Here is a 16,122-nt window from a genome sequence, read left to right as displayed (position 1 = left end):
CATTTTCCTTCCGCGCGCTCTCTCTCTCTCCCTTTGCCTGATGAAGAGTTCTTAAAACTTGAAGCAGCAATTTTCTGCAGAACCTGTTAGCCTATAAAGATATTGCCGCTCATGGAGTGGTGTTTAGCAGACAGAGAATTGAGTGCATATATCTGCTTCCACATTCTCTAGCATTTATTTGTAACAAGGAAGAAAGAAAATAACATTGATATTTTAAGGAGGCTAAATGCTGGATTTCTTGACTCATTATATAGAAAAGATGCAGAATGCACTGAACAAATGTACTGCAACTCCTGACCTCCTACAAATCTAACATCACATCTTTCTTATTTAAATAAATAACAATAGTCATACACCCAAGAGTTAAGATACCCTATTAAGATTGCATTGAATTCCTAGCACTGCGTAACCAACTCAAATTATGATGTGGAAATCTGTGATCATTAAAGGAACGCTTAAAGCTCCATTGTTGTAAACACAAAAGGGGATAACGTAGTATTCAAGTCAAATGTGAAGTAAATGACAACCTGCTGGAAATATGCTTTGTTGTACTTTCTTCTCTGAGATTAAAGGAAAGAGGCATAAAGAAGCAAAGTTAAACCTTAACATTAGTTCAACAAGCCTTCTTTCAGCTGAGATGATAAAGATCAGAAAATACCAAATAAAAGAAGAATAAGCGCATTATGCTAGAAGGAGTCTCCGGGATTATCTTTACCCGTGCAAATTCTGGAAAACAACCTAAAATATTCTAACTGGCAGTTTCTGAAATATAGGATTACGTCGTATTAAACCATAACCTGGTTGTTTGATTTTGGGTTAGGGGATACATGAACTGACACATTGTGGTTTATATTGTGGGAACCCATCCAATTGTGGTTTATTAAAGAAATCATTGTTGAACCATTTTAACACAGCATACAAATCTAATTTAAACCTGGACCAGCAACTTGCATGGCCATATCAGAATCCAACTCTTTCGTTTTCCTGGTAAGTTGGATATTTACAGGCCGTGTATACAAGAGGAATAAAAAATAAAGGCTCCCTTGAGTCAAGGTACAAACCTGCTGAGTACATGGATACAGTCCAGGTGGTTTCCTTAGCAATTACAGTATATGGAAATGGTTTGCTTTGCCACCACCCAAGGGCATCTGCGGGAGGCGGGTGCAGCAGTATGATTGAAGTTCTGCCTCTGTTTATTTGCATAATGGCATGCATAAAAGGCGGTAGGGTTTCAATCACACTGTTGCAACCACCATCTTGACCCTTCTGACACACACGCACATACCATGTACACTCTGGCATCACCTTCTTCCTAGATTTTTTTTCTTTTCAGTTTCTCAGTCTAGTAGAGAGCCCCTGATGATCTCTCCTCAAAGGGCTACCTGGATCTGAGCCTCCTTAACTTTTTTCAAGATCAGCTAAGTCCATGGGGCATCAAGTGGCAAATGAGATAGTTACACAGCAGAGGAACAGAAACAATTTACAAACCAGTAACTCTATGCCATGGGTAGATGATTGAACCTGCTGCTTGAAATTAGACTGTTTCTGTATTGACAAGATCAGATTTCAAGTAGTGATGAACTGAATGACCTCTAGTTGTTCTGCACATTCTACAAACATTGCAAGGAATACCAAGGGAGGTTACATCCTGTACAATGAAGTCCTAACAGAAATGTTTTTATTGATTTATTAGATTTATATATTTTTTATTTTGTACAACTCAAGACAGAATGCACAATGCTGCTTCCATAGGACTAGAATTCACAGTCCCTCTGTTTCAAGATCTTCACTTTAACCACTCCACCAAACTGACTCCCAGAAATAACCCTTAGAAGCTTGGCAAATTTCTGACCATACCCTGTTCATTCCTTACAAAGAAGATCCTCTTTCTTTTTGTACATGTGCAGAGGAAGAAATAATACAATGTAGTAAAAGACTGAGTCGGGGACAATGAGGGAAAATGACCAATGCAAAGCACCCAGGGCTGTAGAACTTTTGAACAAGGTGGAGGATGCACCAACAAAGTGCACAAAGAAAAGAACTCCTGAAAGGAAATGCAAGAAGTTCCAAGAAAGAAGATAAAGCTTCCCATTAGAAACATGTGAGACTGAAAGCCATGAGAAGTGAAGATTTGAAAGACAATATGTGGAGAGTAAAAGAGAACCAAACAGCCACCAGGAGAAAGAGATTCCTCCCAAAGAAATACTGGAGAGTCAACTCAACCTGTAAGAAGTTAACCAGGATCACAATCACAGAGATTCTAGAGTGGCCTTTCCTAATCTGGTTCTCTAGATGCATCAACCAACAGCAAGCCACGCTGTCTGGGAATTCTGGAAGTTGTCTGGAGGGCATAGGATTAGGAAAAGATGCTCCAGGGCAAAAAAAGAGTTGTGCAAGAGAGTTACCAACTCTATCAAAAGGAAAAGAGAAGTGTTTACCCAAAACAGAACCCTTTAGTAATAGGGCTTGCAAAAGTTTTAATGAAGTAACGAAGGAGGAGCCAGACTGCAATGGTCGAATACAGAATTAGAAGGAGCAGGTCCTAGGAGCTTGCAGGAAAATGCAAAAAAAGGAAGGTTGGTGGTAATTAGAGGAGGAGGAAGATACAGTAAATTGTGGTTATTTGAGAATATAGGAAACAACAGGCACCATGGCTTGCACATTTTAACCAATGGTAACTGACATAGCAGGTGTTCTGAGTATGGACAACCTCTTTAGCCACAGCAAAGCCAGTTTAAGTTAAGGAGCCACATGAGAGGGGACAGGATAACAGTGCACATATTTGCTTTAAGAAGCAAAGTGGACAGCAGCACATTGTGTGGATGCACCTAGTAGTTTGCTTGAATATAGGAGGGATAGAGCTTAAATTGGATAATACTGGGGGAGAGACAGTATAATATGTTATATTGGCATAGCTGAAGACAAGGAAGCACTCATTTTATGAAGTGAAATGAAGAAAGGGTTAAATAAGGTATAAGAATAATTCATTTTTAAAGTATCAGTTTAGGCTGATTTTATTATGTGTGCGCATTGGCTGCAGACTTATACCCCTGCTTTGAGCAACTAACTCTTAATAATGTGTTGCCTTGGCTGCTTTATCAATATGACATGTTCTTTTGCAAACTCAGCAAAAGTACTTGCCTTGGGAATCCAGCCAAGTAGCACTTGAAGACTGTTCCAAGCTTGTTCTTAATCAAGCCAGCTTTGATTAAGCAAAACCAATTTAACCGAAAAATCCCATCCATGTAAATGGAAAGAACCCCATTCTTAAAGCCTTGAGATACGCCTGCCATTCTGAGAAAGGTTGTTTAACACATTCTTTTTGGTACTTTTTCGAGGTCTGCTAACTTCTTCCTCCCCTTTGTGAAGCCACAGAGAGTCTGAGTCCTTGGCCTGAAAGCGGGGATGGGGGTGGGGGCTGAATTCTAACATATGAAAGCATGAAAGACATTTCTGTAACCCCATTTTCCGTGTCACTAAGAGTCAGCACCAACTTGATAGCCCTCAGTCAACCACTCAGTCATTTCATGTGTTATCTATTGGTATTGTGTCTTCTGTTGCCTACCTTTGCTTCAAGTTAAAAAGCCCCAGGCAGAAGTCTGTCCTCACAAGAGAGCATCTTTAACTCCTGAATTATTTTGGTTGCCATTCTTTATACTTTCTCCATCTATTTTGGTGACTGGAACAGAGACAGTACTCCAAATATCACTGCACCATAGATTTATTTGTACAATGGCATTGCTATACTGACTATAATTTTCCATGCTCTTCCTATTAATTCCAAGCATGGAATTTGCCATTTTTATAGTAGCTACAACTTATGTTGACATTTTTATTGAAATATATCCATCATCATTCCAAGATGCTCTTCCTGATCAATCATAGCCATGCAGATCCCATGAATGAATGGGAAGGTTCAATCTTCTGTCTCAAAATGCATCAGCCATTCATACCATTTAGAGAGATCCTTTTGAAGCTCTTTGGAATCCCTTCACCTGACTGGATAAACTTTACCTTAGCTCCAAATATTTATAAAGAAACTCAAATATTAATTTTTAAAATGTTTATATAGTATAATAAATTATTACAGTACTTATATTATTTTAGATACATTATTACACTTTACTAAAATGGTTATAAACGCATTAAAATATGAAAGCCCCTTGCTTTCTTTTCTGGGCTACTCCTCCTCACTGGGTTCAGACGTTCACATTTATCATGCATATGGTCAAACTTTATATATGTGAGTGAGCCCACAGGTACAGCGGTCACATCTTTTTGATACTCATATTGATCTTATGAGTATGGCATCATTTGATCATATATTAAGCTGAAGGCACTGCCTGTAAACCTGGACCTTGAGGGATCCCAGGTAAAGCAAATGATTGTCTCTATGCTCAGTTAATACGTATTTGGACAGCAGGGTATAAAGTGCAGGATCACAATATGAGCAAGAACTAGTAATTCACCATTGCCTGTTAACTTACAGATGGTTCAATCAGCCTAACAACACAAGGGTTAATTCCGCCTGTGGGTTCTGCTTTCCAGGAGGGGCCTAAATCCCTTCTAACAGGGTTCTTCCAGTCTCCTTCTCTGCCACAGATTTCATTGGTTTCCCCCTCCCTTTCCTACGTTACCATGGTGACCTCAACAAAGACCTTCCTAGGACTCTGGGACAGAGATGCAAGCAGTGGGACCAGCATCACAATAGTGCATCCTCTGAAAGTAGCTACAGCAGCCATAAAATTGGCATGTGAGTCAGACGGCTGGGAATAAAAAGACACTTTATTCGGGAAGAACACAAACCAGAGGTTACTCTGGGTTTTGGATCCTGTGGCAGACAGTGGGGAGGGGAAGAAAAGTTCCATATGGACTATTTTAACAGGTTTCCTTTCTACTACTGTAATAACATGAATATCTTTAGACTGTGTAATATTTTTTTAAAATGATGTATATGCTGTATTAGAGATACTGCCTTTGTAACCATTATGTGAAGGTAATCCCTGTTTTTAGCTCACTAGCTACAGGAAATAAAAATGGGAGACAATACCTATTCAGCAATTATCTAATTGCAGCCTAAACATATTTTTGAATATATTTAGTTACAATGATTATACTGCACATTTTGCAGTTGTCAACTCATTGATTTACTCTTGCATTTCAAAACCTGTATAATCGGGTATTGTCAGGATTCCCAAAGCAATAGTTGAAAACTAATTACTGAAAATCCATGGAATATATCTGGGATTGCTAGTGTTCCTATGCAATGTCAAAGATATTGTCTCTTAGCATGTAGTGTGAGCCTTCTACCATCTTACATATTTATTATAGCATAAACCATGGGCAGGCAGCCTTTTGGCATTTGCAGCCACACTTTTGGAGGTGGGGTTGAAAGGACCAAGGACTGTGGTGAGTGGGTTGGGGTTAAAATGGCGGGAGACAAATTGGCAAGGCTAGAATGTGGGGGCTGATTGAGTTCTGCAAACAGTCACAATTTAAACATTTATTTTGTGCCAGAAATCCAGGGAAATCCTGCCTCAGTTTTTCAGAGATTTTCTGTTATATTTTAGTAGTATGATTTCTGGGCTTTGGGAAACCCCCAAAAGAGGTTGCAGTTTATCTACCCCTTTCATAAATTTATAATCCAACAGGCACAGGAAGAGAAGGAATTGTGAGATAAAAGTATAGGCAGCATGTTGGAATGCAATAATAAACAGTGAAGTCAGAGGAATATAGTGTGTGTGCGTGTGTGTGTGTGTGTGTTCAGTCAGAGATAATAACATTCATAGTGCCTATTTATAAAACAATTCTTAGGCATGATACTGACATTGTTAAGGTGATTAAGACATTTTGTTCAGTTCACAGTTAACTGCTTCTAGGAGTTCTTGTCAGCTCGTCCTTGTGACATCAGTTATAATATCTGCCCATCTTATCCCCTATCAGCTTCTTTTTTGATTGCCTTCGATTGTTTCAGGCCATAGTGTCCTGATTACCAGGAAACACACTGAGACAATGACTTGGTCTCTAATATTTATTAGTAGTACTTAACAAGAATCCTAACAAACTGAGGAAGCGTGGGAAAAACCCAGCCATATAAACCCCAAGGGTTAAGGCGGTCCCGATCTGTGTCTCTTTGAATGGCTGAACAGTTCCTCAGTGCTACGCATGCGCTTGACAGTCTGGGTGGGAGCCCCCTGCTCGCCATCCTTACTCATGACACATAGGATCTTCACCAATGACTCTTGCTTTTATATTACATGCCCCAAATATTTAAGCTTTAGCTTTATTCTTACTGCATCCAATGGTTTTACTTACTCCTAGCAATGAATTATGTGTTGTAGTCCAAAGTATTCTCAACAATTTTCTCCAGCACCACAGTATAGGAGCTTCCATTTTGATTCATTCAGGCGTTCAAATTCTCCAGATTTCACAGCTGTTACAACTAGAAAAAACATCACCTTGACTGTGTATCTTGGTTAGTGTGATGTCTCTGCAGTTTAATATTTTGTCTAAACCTGTCACAATAGATGTCTTTTTATTTCATGGCTACTGACAGAATCTCTGTGAATTTTTGAAGCTAGGAACATAATGTCTTCTGCTCCTTCACCTGTCTCTATACACGTTGCCTGTTGATACAATATTAGGTTGTTGTTACTGTGTTAATATTAAACAGCCCTGCTTTTGAACAATTTTCCTTTACCTTCTACAAGAGATTCCTTAGGTTTCCTTCTCTTCCCAACATCAAAGCAGTATTATCAACGTATCTGAGGTAGTTGGTATTTCAGCAGTTTGAATTCCAAGTTCTATTACATCTAGGCCAATGTTTTTCAATATATATTCTGCATATACATTTAAAAATGTAACAATATACAACTGTAGCACACTCCGTTCCCAATTTTGAATCATATTGTTGATCTCTATTATCTTCTAAGTATTGGTTGCTGGTCAACATATTGTTCAATAGACAGATGAGTTAGCCAAGTGTTCCTATGATTTTAAGAGCTAGCCAAAAGTTGTTGTGGTTTTGTCAATAGTCTTTGTATAATCAATGAAGCAAAAATAGACATTTTTAAAGAGCTCCATTACCTCTTCCATTTCCCATCAGAAGTCAGCAATTTGATCCCAGGGTCCCTACCTTTTCTGAATCTAGCTTGTACATTTGGCAATTCTCATTCTATGTATTATTCAAGTCTGGACTGTAAAATCTTGAGCATTATCTTACAATGTGAGATGATTGTGTGATAGAAAAACAGTTGCTATTTAATGGGAAATAGTGTCAAACCTCTTAAGGAATTCTAGCTCATATGTGGGGGGTAGAAGACCTCCAAGGTTACGTCTAACCCTATGATTCTATGGTTCTATGTTTTTCAGTAAAATCAATTCTGGTATAGAATTCTCCATCCCATTCTGGGAAACCTGGGAAAGAAATATATGTAAACAATAACAACACTAGGAATGGTGTCATATGAATTTTTAAAAAAGGAATCCATAATCAGAAAATTGGCAGCTGCCTACAATTGTTCAGAGAACTTTCTTGCCAAGCTTACATTAATGGTGTATTCTGGGTTTTGTTTGCCTTTCCTGGATTTCTTTCCAAAGGTTTTGCAAACCCAGGTTTTGTTCTGATCCATTCCTTAGTGAGATTATCTCTAGGGCATCTTATCCCAATTAAGTAGTTCCAGATTTGATGGAGTAAAATCTCCACAATCCCATGTAACTGTGGACAGTGGAACTTGTGGTCCCAATATATCCAGAGGACAATAGATAGGTGGTAAGTGTGCTCTGATCAAGAGGAATATTGTACAGAAAGCAGGGTATTACAGAATACTGTCATGAGTGCCGTTGAGCTAAAGTCATCAGCGCAATGGCACACATGACAATGACAAGGAAATAGGTGAAGGGGTACAAGTTAAGTAGCCATCAACCTACAACGACTAACGGCCAACAAACAATAGCCAAATGAATCACGGAGCCACCCAAACCATCAGCGGCAATACAACGGGGATCGCCCAGCTGAAAGCAATCAGCAGAGGAATGGAAACCTGATGATGGGCGATCCCGGAAACCCTCACCCACCGGCAGGGCAACGCATGGGACAAAAGGGGGGTGACGTGACCGTGAGCGAGGGGGCGCTGACCGGCGCGGGGTATTTAAACCCCGCACCGGCGCGCTCCTGTCACTCTCAGCTTTTTTCTACCAACGCTGTACCTGCCCTGCAATAAACCAGAGCCTGATTCGCAAACCAGTGTCTGAACGTTATTCAGAGATAGGCAGCGCATGACATAAAGCTGAGAGTCATAAACTCAGCCTCGCCGAGCCCCACCGGACGACAACGAGCCGCGGGAGGAGTAGACGGCGAGAAGACCAGCAAGATGAGGCCGGAACGGCGCGGGCAAGGAGGGCGAGCCGCGCGGCAAGAGACAGAGGAGGACCGACCAAGGCCAGAGGCACCGCGGACTCCCGGAGCCATGGACGCCCACCCCACCCGACCCGAGCCTCAGCTCCAACCCCAAGGGGAGATGGCGACGGAGGCAACCCGACCGCGGGAGGGAGCAGCACGACTTCCGAAACCAGCGGAGGACCCCGCGCCCCACATCGCACCCCAGCAACGGGCGTGGAGCGACAGCCACAAGGTGCTCAACACGGAGGAGGACGACGGAGACACCCATCAGACGGAGGAGGAAGCGGACCCGCGGCAGAGGGACGATGAACCCCACCGGCAACCCACCCCCGAGGACGCGCCAACGGAACCGACCCCAGCGGCGGCGCGGGCTGTGGACGAGGAGGCACGAGCTGAACTCGCGGCCATGCGGGCTCAACTGACGGAACTCCGGACCATGCTCCAGGCGCTTATGCCCCCCGTGCCACCCAACGACGTCCCCGCACAAGCCCACACCCCGAGCGAAGCACCGAACCCACACGGGCCAGCGGAGAGCCAGCAGACGGCACAGGCGGCCGACACCACACCCCGGGAAGCGAGAGGCGGGGCCGCACAAAACGCCCGGGCCCCAAAGGACTTCCCCATCTTCTTCGATGGGACCCCCACAAAACTCTCGTTTTTCGTGACCAACGCTAGGGAGTTCATGGGGAGGCACGGACACTCCTATGACTCCGAGGCCGACAAGATCGCCGCCGTGGCGATCAAACTCCAAGACAGGGCGGCGGACTGGTACGTCCAACTGTACGAGTCCAGCTCCCCCGCCCTCGCCACCTTCCCTGCTTTCATCAAAGAGATGAAAAACTACTTCGAAGACCCCCTAGCTAAAGTACGGGCGAAAAGCGCACTCCAAAGACTTAAACAAGGCACACGCACGGTCCCTGACTACGCCCTGGAGTTCAAAGCCCTCGCGGGGAAGGTCAGCGACTGGTCCGAGACCACCCTGCTGGAAATCTTCAAAAGGGGGCTCAACCGCGACGTTCTCCAATGGGCCCTCTACCGCGACGACCCAGAAACGTTAAACGGGTGGATCCACCTCGCGGGGAAAGCCGAACACGCGCACCGCACCTTCCTCATGACAACCACGGAAGACACAAACTATGCCGGGAAAAAGGTACCCGCACCACACGGGGGGATGGCCGGCCCCATATACCCAAAAAAGAAGTTCAACCGGGAGCCCTGCGGGAGGTGTGGCAAATTAGGGCACAAGACGGCGGATTGCTTCGCCAACCGACCGCCGACCAGCGCGCCCAAGCCCACCCCGAAAATTAGCCCCAAACCACCCAACCCGGGGCCGCCTCCTCACCGCCGAATGACCGTGGCCACAGCGACACCGGAAGAGGGCTGGGACGCTTACTGGGGGGAAGAGGACAATACCGACCCCGACCAGCCGGCGGGAAATGCTCCCCGCTTGCTCTGAGACGCGTGGCGAGGCAGGCGGTGGGACAGCAACGCGGACCACCTCAACGGAACGACAAAAGCTCCGTAATATTGGCAGCAATTCAACTCTCTGCCGGCAACGGAGCCACCACGGCCGCGGCACTAGTGGACTCGGGGTGCTCAAAAAACCTCATCCACCCCGACCTAGTCGCCAAACTCAACCTCCGCTGCTTCCCCCTCCCCACGCCGCTGGCATTCCACCAGCTGGACGGCTCTACAGCGGGAGGGAAACCAGCCACGCTACAAACCGAGCCGGTCACCCTGCAAATGGGCACTCACACCGAGCGCACATCGTTCGTAGTCACGCACATCGGACGGCCCATTGCAGTCCTGGGGATGCCATGGCTCGCGAAAAACAACCCGCGGATCAACTGGGCGACCCGCACCTTCACATTCGGCGACGGCGAGTATCGAGCACCAGTACCAGCTGGCAAAAGCAACCCCACGGTAGGACGAGCGGAGGCGACCACACAAGACAACGCCGCTACCACAGCAGACCTACCAGAACAATACGCCGACTTCTCCGAGGTCTTCGGAGAGGCAGAGGCGGACCAACTACCCCCCCACCGCAAGACGGATTGCCGGATCGACCTACTGCCCGACGTCCCCTTACCTAGACCAAAGATCTATTCGATGACCCCGAAGGAGATGGCAACCCTCCGGGAGTTCATCGATAAAAACCTAGACAGGGGATTCATAGAGCCAGCATGCTCACCGGTCGGAGCCCCCGTCTTATTCCGGGAGAAGAAAGACGGGACCCTACGGCTCTGCACCGACTACCGGGGCCTAAACGCGGCATCCCTGTCCAACAAATACCCCTTACCCCTGGTGAAGGACATGCTCGCCCACCTGTCCACGGGCAAAGTCTTTTCCAAATTGGACCTTCGCGAGGCGTACTATCGCATCCGAATCAGGGAGGGGGACGAATGGAAGACGGCGTTTAACTGCCCCCTAGGCGCTTTCCAGTACAAGGTACTGCCCTTCGGACTCGCGGGGGCCCCTGGGGTGTTCATGCAGCTCATCAATGAGGTACTGCATGAACATCTGTTTAAAGGGGTCCTGGTCTACATCGACGACGTCCTTATTTACACAAAAACACACGAGGAACACGTAACCTTAGTCAGGCAAGTCCTCGACAAGCTCAGAAGGGCGCAGCTCTATGCGAAGCCTACAAAGTGCGAGTTTCACAAAGAGCGCCTAGACTATTTGGGGTATCGAATCTCCGGGGACGGCATCGAAATGGACCCCGCAAAAGTCGAAGCGGTGCTAAACTGGGAGCGGCCCCGCAACAGATGGCAACTACAGAGCTTCCTGGGATTCGCGAATTTCTACAGGTCATGCGCCCGGGGGTTCGCTGAGATAGCCCTCCCCTTAACGGACCTCCTCAAAACCAAAGGGGTGGGGGACACCCGACGCGCCAAGAACCCAGGCACAGTGCTGAATTGGACTCCCGCGTGCCAGACCGCATTCGACAAGCTGAAAGCGCTGTTCACTACGGAGCCAATCCTCGCGCACCCGGACCCAGAACGGCCGTTCGTGGTCCAAGCCGACGCCTCAGACTTCTCCCTGGGAGCCATCCTGCTACAGAAAGACTCCACGGGGCTCCTGAAACCATGCGCCTACCTGTCAAGGAAGTTCTCCGAGACAGAGAGGCGATGGCACGTCTGGGAGAAAGAAGCCTTCGCGGTGAAATCGGCACTAGAGACATGGCGACACCTACTCGAGGGAGCCACCCAACCATTCGAGGTCTGGACGGACCACCGGAACCTCGAGGCCCTACGAACGCCTAGACGCCTTAGCCCAAAACAGGTCCGATGGGCCCAATTCTTCAGCCGCTTTGATTTCCAGCTGAAGTTCATGCCGGGCAAGAAGAACTTCCTGGCCGACGCCCTCTCCCGACTGCCCCAAGACGAAGAGCCCGCCCCAGACACCATTGGGACGGTCCTATCCGCCTCGCAACTGGGGATGGCCGTGACCACCCGAAGCGGCGCACGGAGGCAGCTCGACGCTACGGCGCAGCCGACGGCGGGACAACCGGCGACGGAAAGAAGCCAACCGCAACTACCAGGGGGAATGCGCACGGACCTCGCCGCCGCCCTCAAAACCGACCCCTGGTTCCTGGCGAACCCCGACAAGGTAACGATGGCGCAAGACCTGGCATGGGGGGAAGGCAGAATCTACGTCCCGGACTCGCAACGCCAGGCGATCTTGCATAGGTCACACGACGCCAAGCAAGCGGGACACTTTGGGTTCCTCAAGACCCTACACCTAACACGGCGCCAATTCTGGTGGCCCGCGCTCAGGCGAGACGTAAAAACCTACGTGGCGTCCTGCCCAACGTGCGCTAGGGCCAAACGGGCACCAGGCAAACCCGCGGGGCTATTGCAACGGGTGGCAGAACCCTCCCGCCCATGGGAGGAAATCTCTATGGATTTTATAGTGGACCTCCCACCCAGCCAGAAGAAAACGGCCATTTGGGTGGTGAAGGACTACTTCTCAAAGCAGGCCCACTTCATCCCCTGCACGTCGGTCCCATCCTCACAACAGCTAGCCAAACTCTTCCTCATCCACGTGTACAGGCTACACGGATGTCCCGCACGTGTGGTGACCGACAGGGGCACACAGTTCACCTCCAAATTCTGGCGGGCCTTCCTGAAGCTGACGGGGACCCAACAGGCCCTATCTACGGCTTGGCATCCTCAGACGGACGGAGCCACTGAGGTTCTTAATGCCACCTTAGAGCAATTTATACGATCATATACGAACTACCACCAAGACGACTGGGCTGAACTGCTCCCGTTCGCCGAAGTCGCATACAACAACGCCGTCCACACGAGCACGGGGAAAACTCCGTTCGAAGTAGTCTCGGGGCGCGACTTCGTCCCCATACCGGAGCTACCTCAACCCCCGGAACCCCAGGTGGACGCCAGCGACTGGGGACGGAAGATCGCGGAAGCATGGCCAGTAATCACGGCGGCGCTGAAGGAGGCACAGGCTGCTTACAAAGAGCAGGCCGACAAGCACCGGCGCCAACAACCGACGTTCCAGGCGGGGGATATGGCCTATCTATCCACCAAGTTCCTAAAGTCAACCCAACCCTCGAAAAAACTGGGGCCTAAGTACATCGGGCCGTTCCGAGTCACGCAAATAGTGAACCCGGTAGCAATACGCCTGGACCTGCCACACAACCTCCGGAGACTCCACCCGGTGTTCCACACCAGCCTCCTAAAACCGGCAACCACCTCCCGATGGCACCCAAGCACGCCACAGCCCGCACCGCTAATGATCGACGGGCAACACCACTTCGAGATAAGGGACATCCTCGACTCCCGCAAGCAACGAGGAACTCTACACTATCTGGTCAGGTGGAAACACTTCCCCCACCCGGAATGGGTGGCGGCGCACAACGTTAACGCGCCTGACCTGACCAGAGCATTTCACCGGGCATACCCCGACAAACCGCAACCAAGGTCAGCAAAACCAAACCCCCCCCCGCAGGCCCCCCCGCCTCCCGTGCCCCAAGGGAAAGGGCCCCCCCCAAGCCCGCGACTTGGGTGGACCTTCCCCCCCCCGGGACTCACTCCCCCCGCCCCGGGCCCACGGGGTGGTGACAAACGATCGCCAGCACCCTCCCCCCGCCCCCCGGCCGCGGGGGAGTGGCAAGCAAGTCAACAGGGCAACCTGGGGGCAACGCCCAGGAGACACAACAAAGGCGACGCACTCTAAATAAGAAAAGAAGGGCCCTACCTGGAGCTGAGAAGCACCCGACCAGCCACGCCTCTCGCCTCGCCGAACTGAGCCAAACAAACAGGGTGTGGTTGGAGCATGCGCACGCCAGGTCAGAACCCGAGCATGCGCACCATGGACACACCCTGGGAAGGCACGTGGTAGAGGGAGGAGCAAAGGGAGGGGCGACAACTACTCCGGCGGGAACTTTGAAAAAAAAAAAAAAAAATGTGGCGTTTTGACAGCTCCACGGGGAAAACCCAGAAAACCGGGGGAGAACACTATTCGAAAAGGGGGCAGTATGTCATGAGTGCCGTTGAGCTAAAGTCATCAGCGCAATGGCACACATGACAATGACAAGGAAATAGGTGAAGGGGTACAAGTTAAGTAGCCATCAACCTACAACGACTAACGGCCAACAAACAATAGCCAAATGAATCACGGAGCCACCCAAACCATCAGCGGCAATACAACGGGGATCGCCCAGCTGAAAGCAATCAGCAGAGGAATGGAAACCTGATGATGGGCGATCCCGGAAACCCTCACCCACCGGCAGGGCAACGCATGGGACAAAAGGGGGGTGACGTGACCGTGAGCGAGGGGGCGCTGACCGGCGCGGGGTATTTAAACCCCGCACCGGCGCGCTCCTGTCACTCTCAGCTTTTTTCTACCAACGCTGTACCTGCCCTGCAATAAACCAGAGCCTGATTCGCAAACCAGTGTCTGAACGTTATTCAGAGATAGGCAGCGCATGACAAATACACAGTCAAGAAACATGAACTTTTAAGCATGCTTCTTTACAAATGTAAGATAAGCAGACCATACATTCATCAGACTGCAACAGCAGTGAAGAAGCTAACAACTGAGGTTCCCTGTCAAGTGTAGAATTACTTGGTGGGGGGTTCTGATATGCTAGGGAGTAATGGGTCAAATGGCACCATGACTAATTAGTACAGTTGGTAAGAGCATGAAAAGTAGGTTTTCCATACATAGCCCTCTCCATATATGTTGGTGCTACAATTCCCAAAATTTGTTGGAAGAACGCTGGCTAAGAACTGTACAGCTCCAGCTCCAAAACCTTGAGGGACACTAGATTGAAGAAGGCTAGAATACCTGGGTTAGCAGTAAAGTGCAACATTTCATGGTTCTTTTTTACCCAAGGGAAAGCAAGACAAGCCCTCCTATGGAGGCTGAAGAACAAAATCAAAGAGAAGAAGATGGAGATGATACTAACAAACAGGACCTGCAATCGGAAGGAAACAAGGAACCCTTCATCACCAGGGTCAGCATGATGTTCTACCCGGGGTCAGAAAACAGAAGCGAAGACAACTTCTCTGCTGTTTCCTCATATTCCAAAATCTTTAAAGAGAAGTAAGCATTGTCCACATACTGATTCTTTCAGAGCATTCATGGCACTAATCAATAATGTTGAAATCAGCAGGGATCTTTGGTTATCAGTAAGCTCATTTTATCATCATCAGTGTGAGTTCACACATTGCACTAAGCTGTAGTTTGTTTTAGTCACACTTCGTTGAATAAACCACAGTTGGGTAACATTACATCACACTCAGCCAGAAACTGGTTTACAAGGTACAGAAACTGGTTTCACACAATAACCCGTGTTCCAAACTAAACCATGTTATAGCCTAGCTAGAGCTATCAGATCTGGGGTGCAAAGATCCGGACCATCACTACTGATCATTTGGATTTTTGTAGCTTATGTCTGGCAGCCCAAGGTAGAGAAGAATGTGTGGACAATGGAGTGGGATTGGCTGGATCCAGAGAAATGCCAGTACAGTATTGCTTAGTGTAGGTAATAAGCTTTAGCTTCTCTCCACTATTCCTTCCGGCACATAAAAAATGTCCTTTGTATTCCTGCTAAATGTTTATTTTTATTTGTGGGGGGGCGGGTTGTATAAAAGTTATAGGATCTCACTTGTCAGTTTTTTAAAAAAAACTTATTTGTATGCTTTTTTGCACAAAAGGAGGAATTTGTAGGACTACATGATGAGGTGCATTTGCAAACATAGCTCTTCTGTGCAGTGATTTAAAGGAAGAGAAGCACTGTCCTCATTTATTCTTATCCACCCTAATAAAAGCGGATAACAACTGACTAACCTGAGCTTGCCCCCAGAAACTTAATTTGACCCTTTGTAGAGGGTTAAGTTGAGAAAGAAGTTTGTTCTTCTGAAGGATGTTTGCACCAGAATAGGGTTGGCAAAACTTCAGATGACCAGCAAAGGGATCAACTCTTCTGTATTTCACTTCAGCCATCTAGAGGCTGCCCAGCTTTTTGCAGCCTAGATCTGGTTGTCCTAAAGAAAAGGGCTAATTCTTTCCTTTTTAATTCCCCACCCCCACCCCAAATTTCTCTTGATCCAGCAGCCAAAGTGGCATAACTTCTCTTCCCTGCTTATTATTTTTCCCCATGGCAACCAAAACATATCAAGAGAAAACAAAATCACTACATGGGTGATTGATGAGATCGTGTGGAAGGAATGGGAGACTGGTGGAGACAG

The 16,122-nt window shown here is 47.6% G+C and overlaps 1 protein-coding gene across 1 annotated transcript in view; it reads left to right on the top strand.

The window, feature by feature from the left end:
• LMNTD2 (lamin tail domain containing 2) overlaps positions 1-16,122 on the top strand; it is an 80,981-nt gene that overhangs the window by 20,197 nt on the left and 44,662 nt on the right. Inside the window, exon 2 of the mRNA XM_063317788.1 lies at positions 14,765-14,974. Coding sequence (XP_063173858.1) covers positions 14,787-14,974 — 188 coding nt within the window. The 5' untranslated portion in view covers positions 14,765-14,786. The remainder of the gene's footprint in view (positions 1-14,764; positions 14,975-16,122) is intronic.

This window comes from Candoia aspera, chromosome 1, assembly GCF_035149785.1.
Source record: "Candoia aspera isolate rCanAsp1 chromosome 1, rCanAsp1.hap2, whole genome shotgun sequence".
NCBI classification, from domain to species: Eukaryota; Metazoa; Chordata; class Lepidosauria; order Squamata; family Boidae; genus Candoia; species Candoia aspera.
Note: the sequence above shows the minus strand (reverse complement) of the source record. Positions and strands in the feature narration are given on the sequence as shown.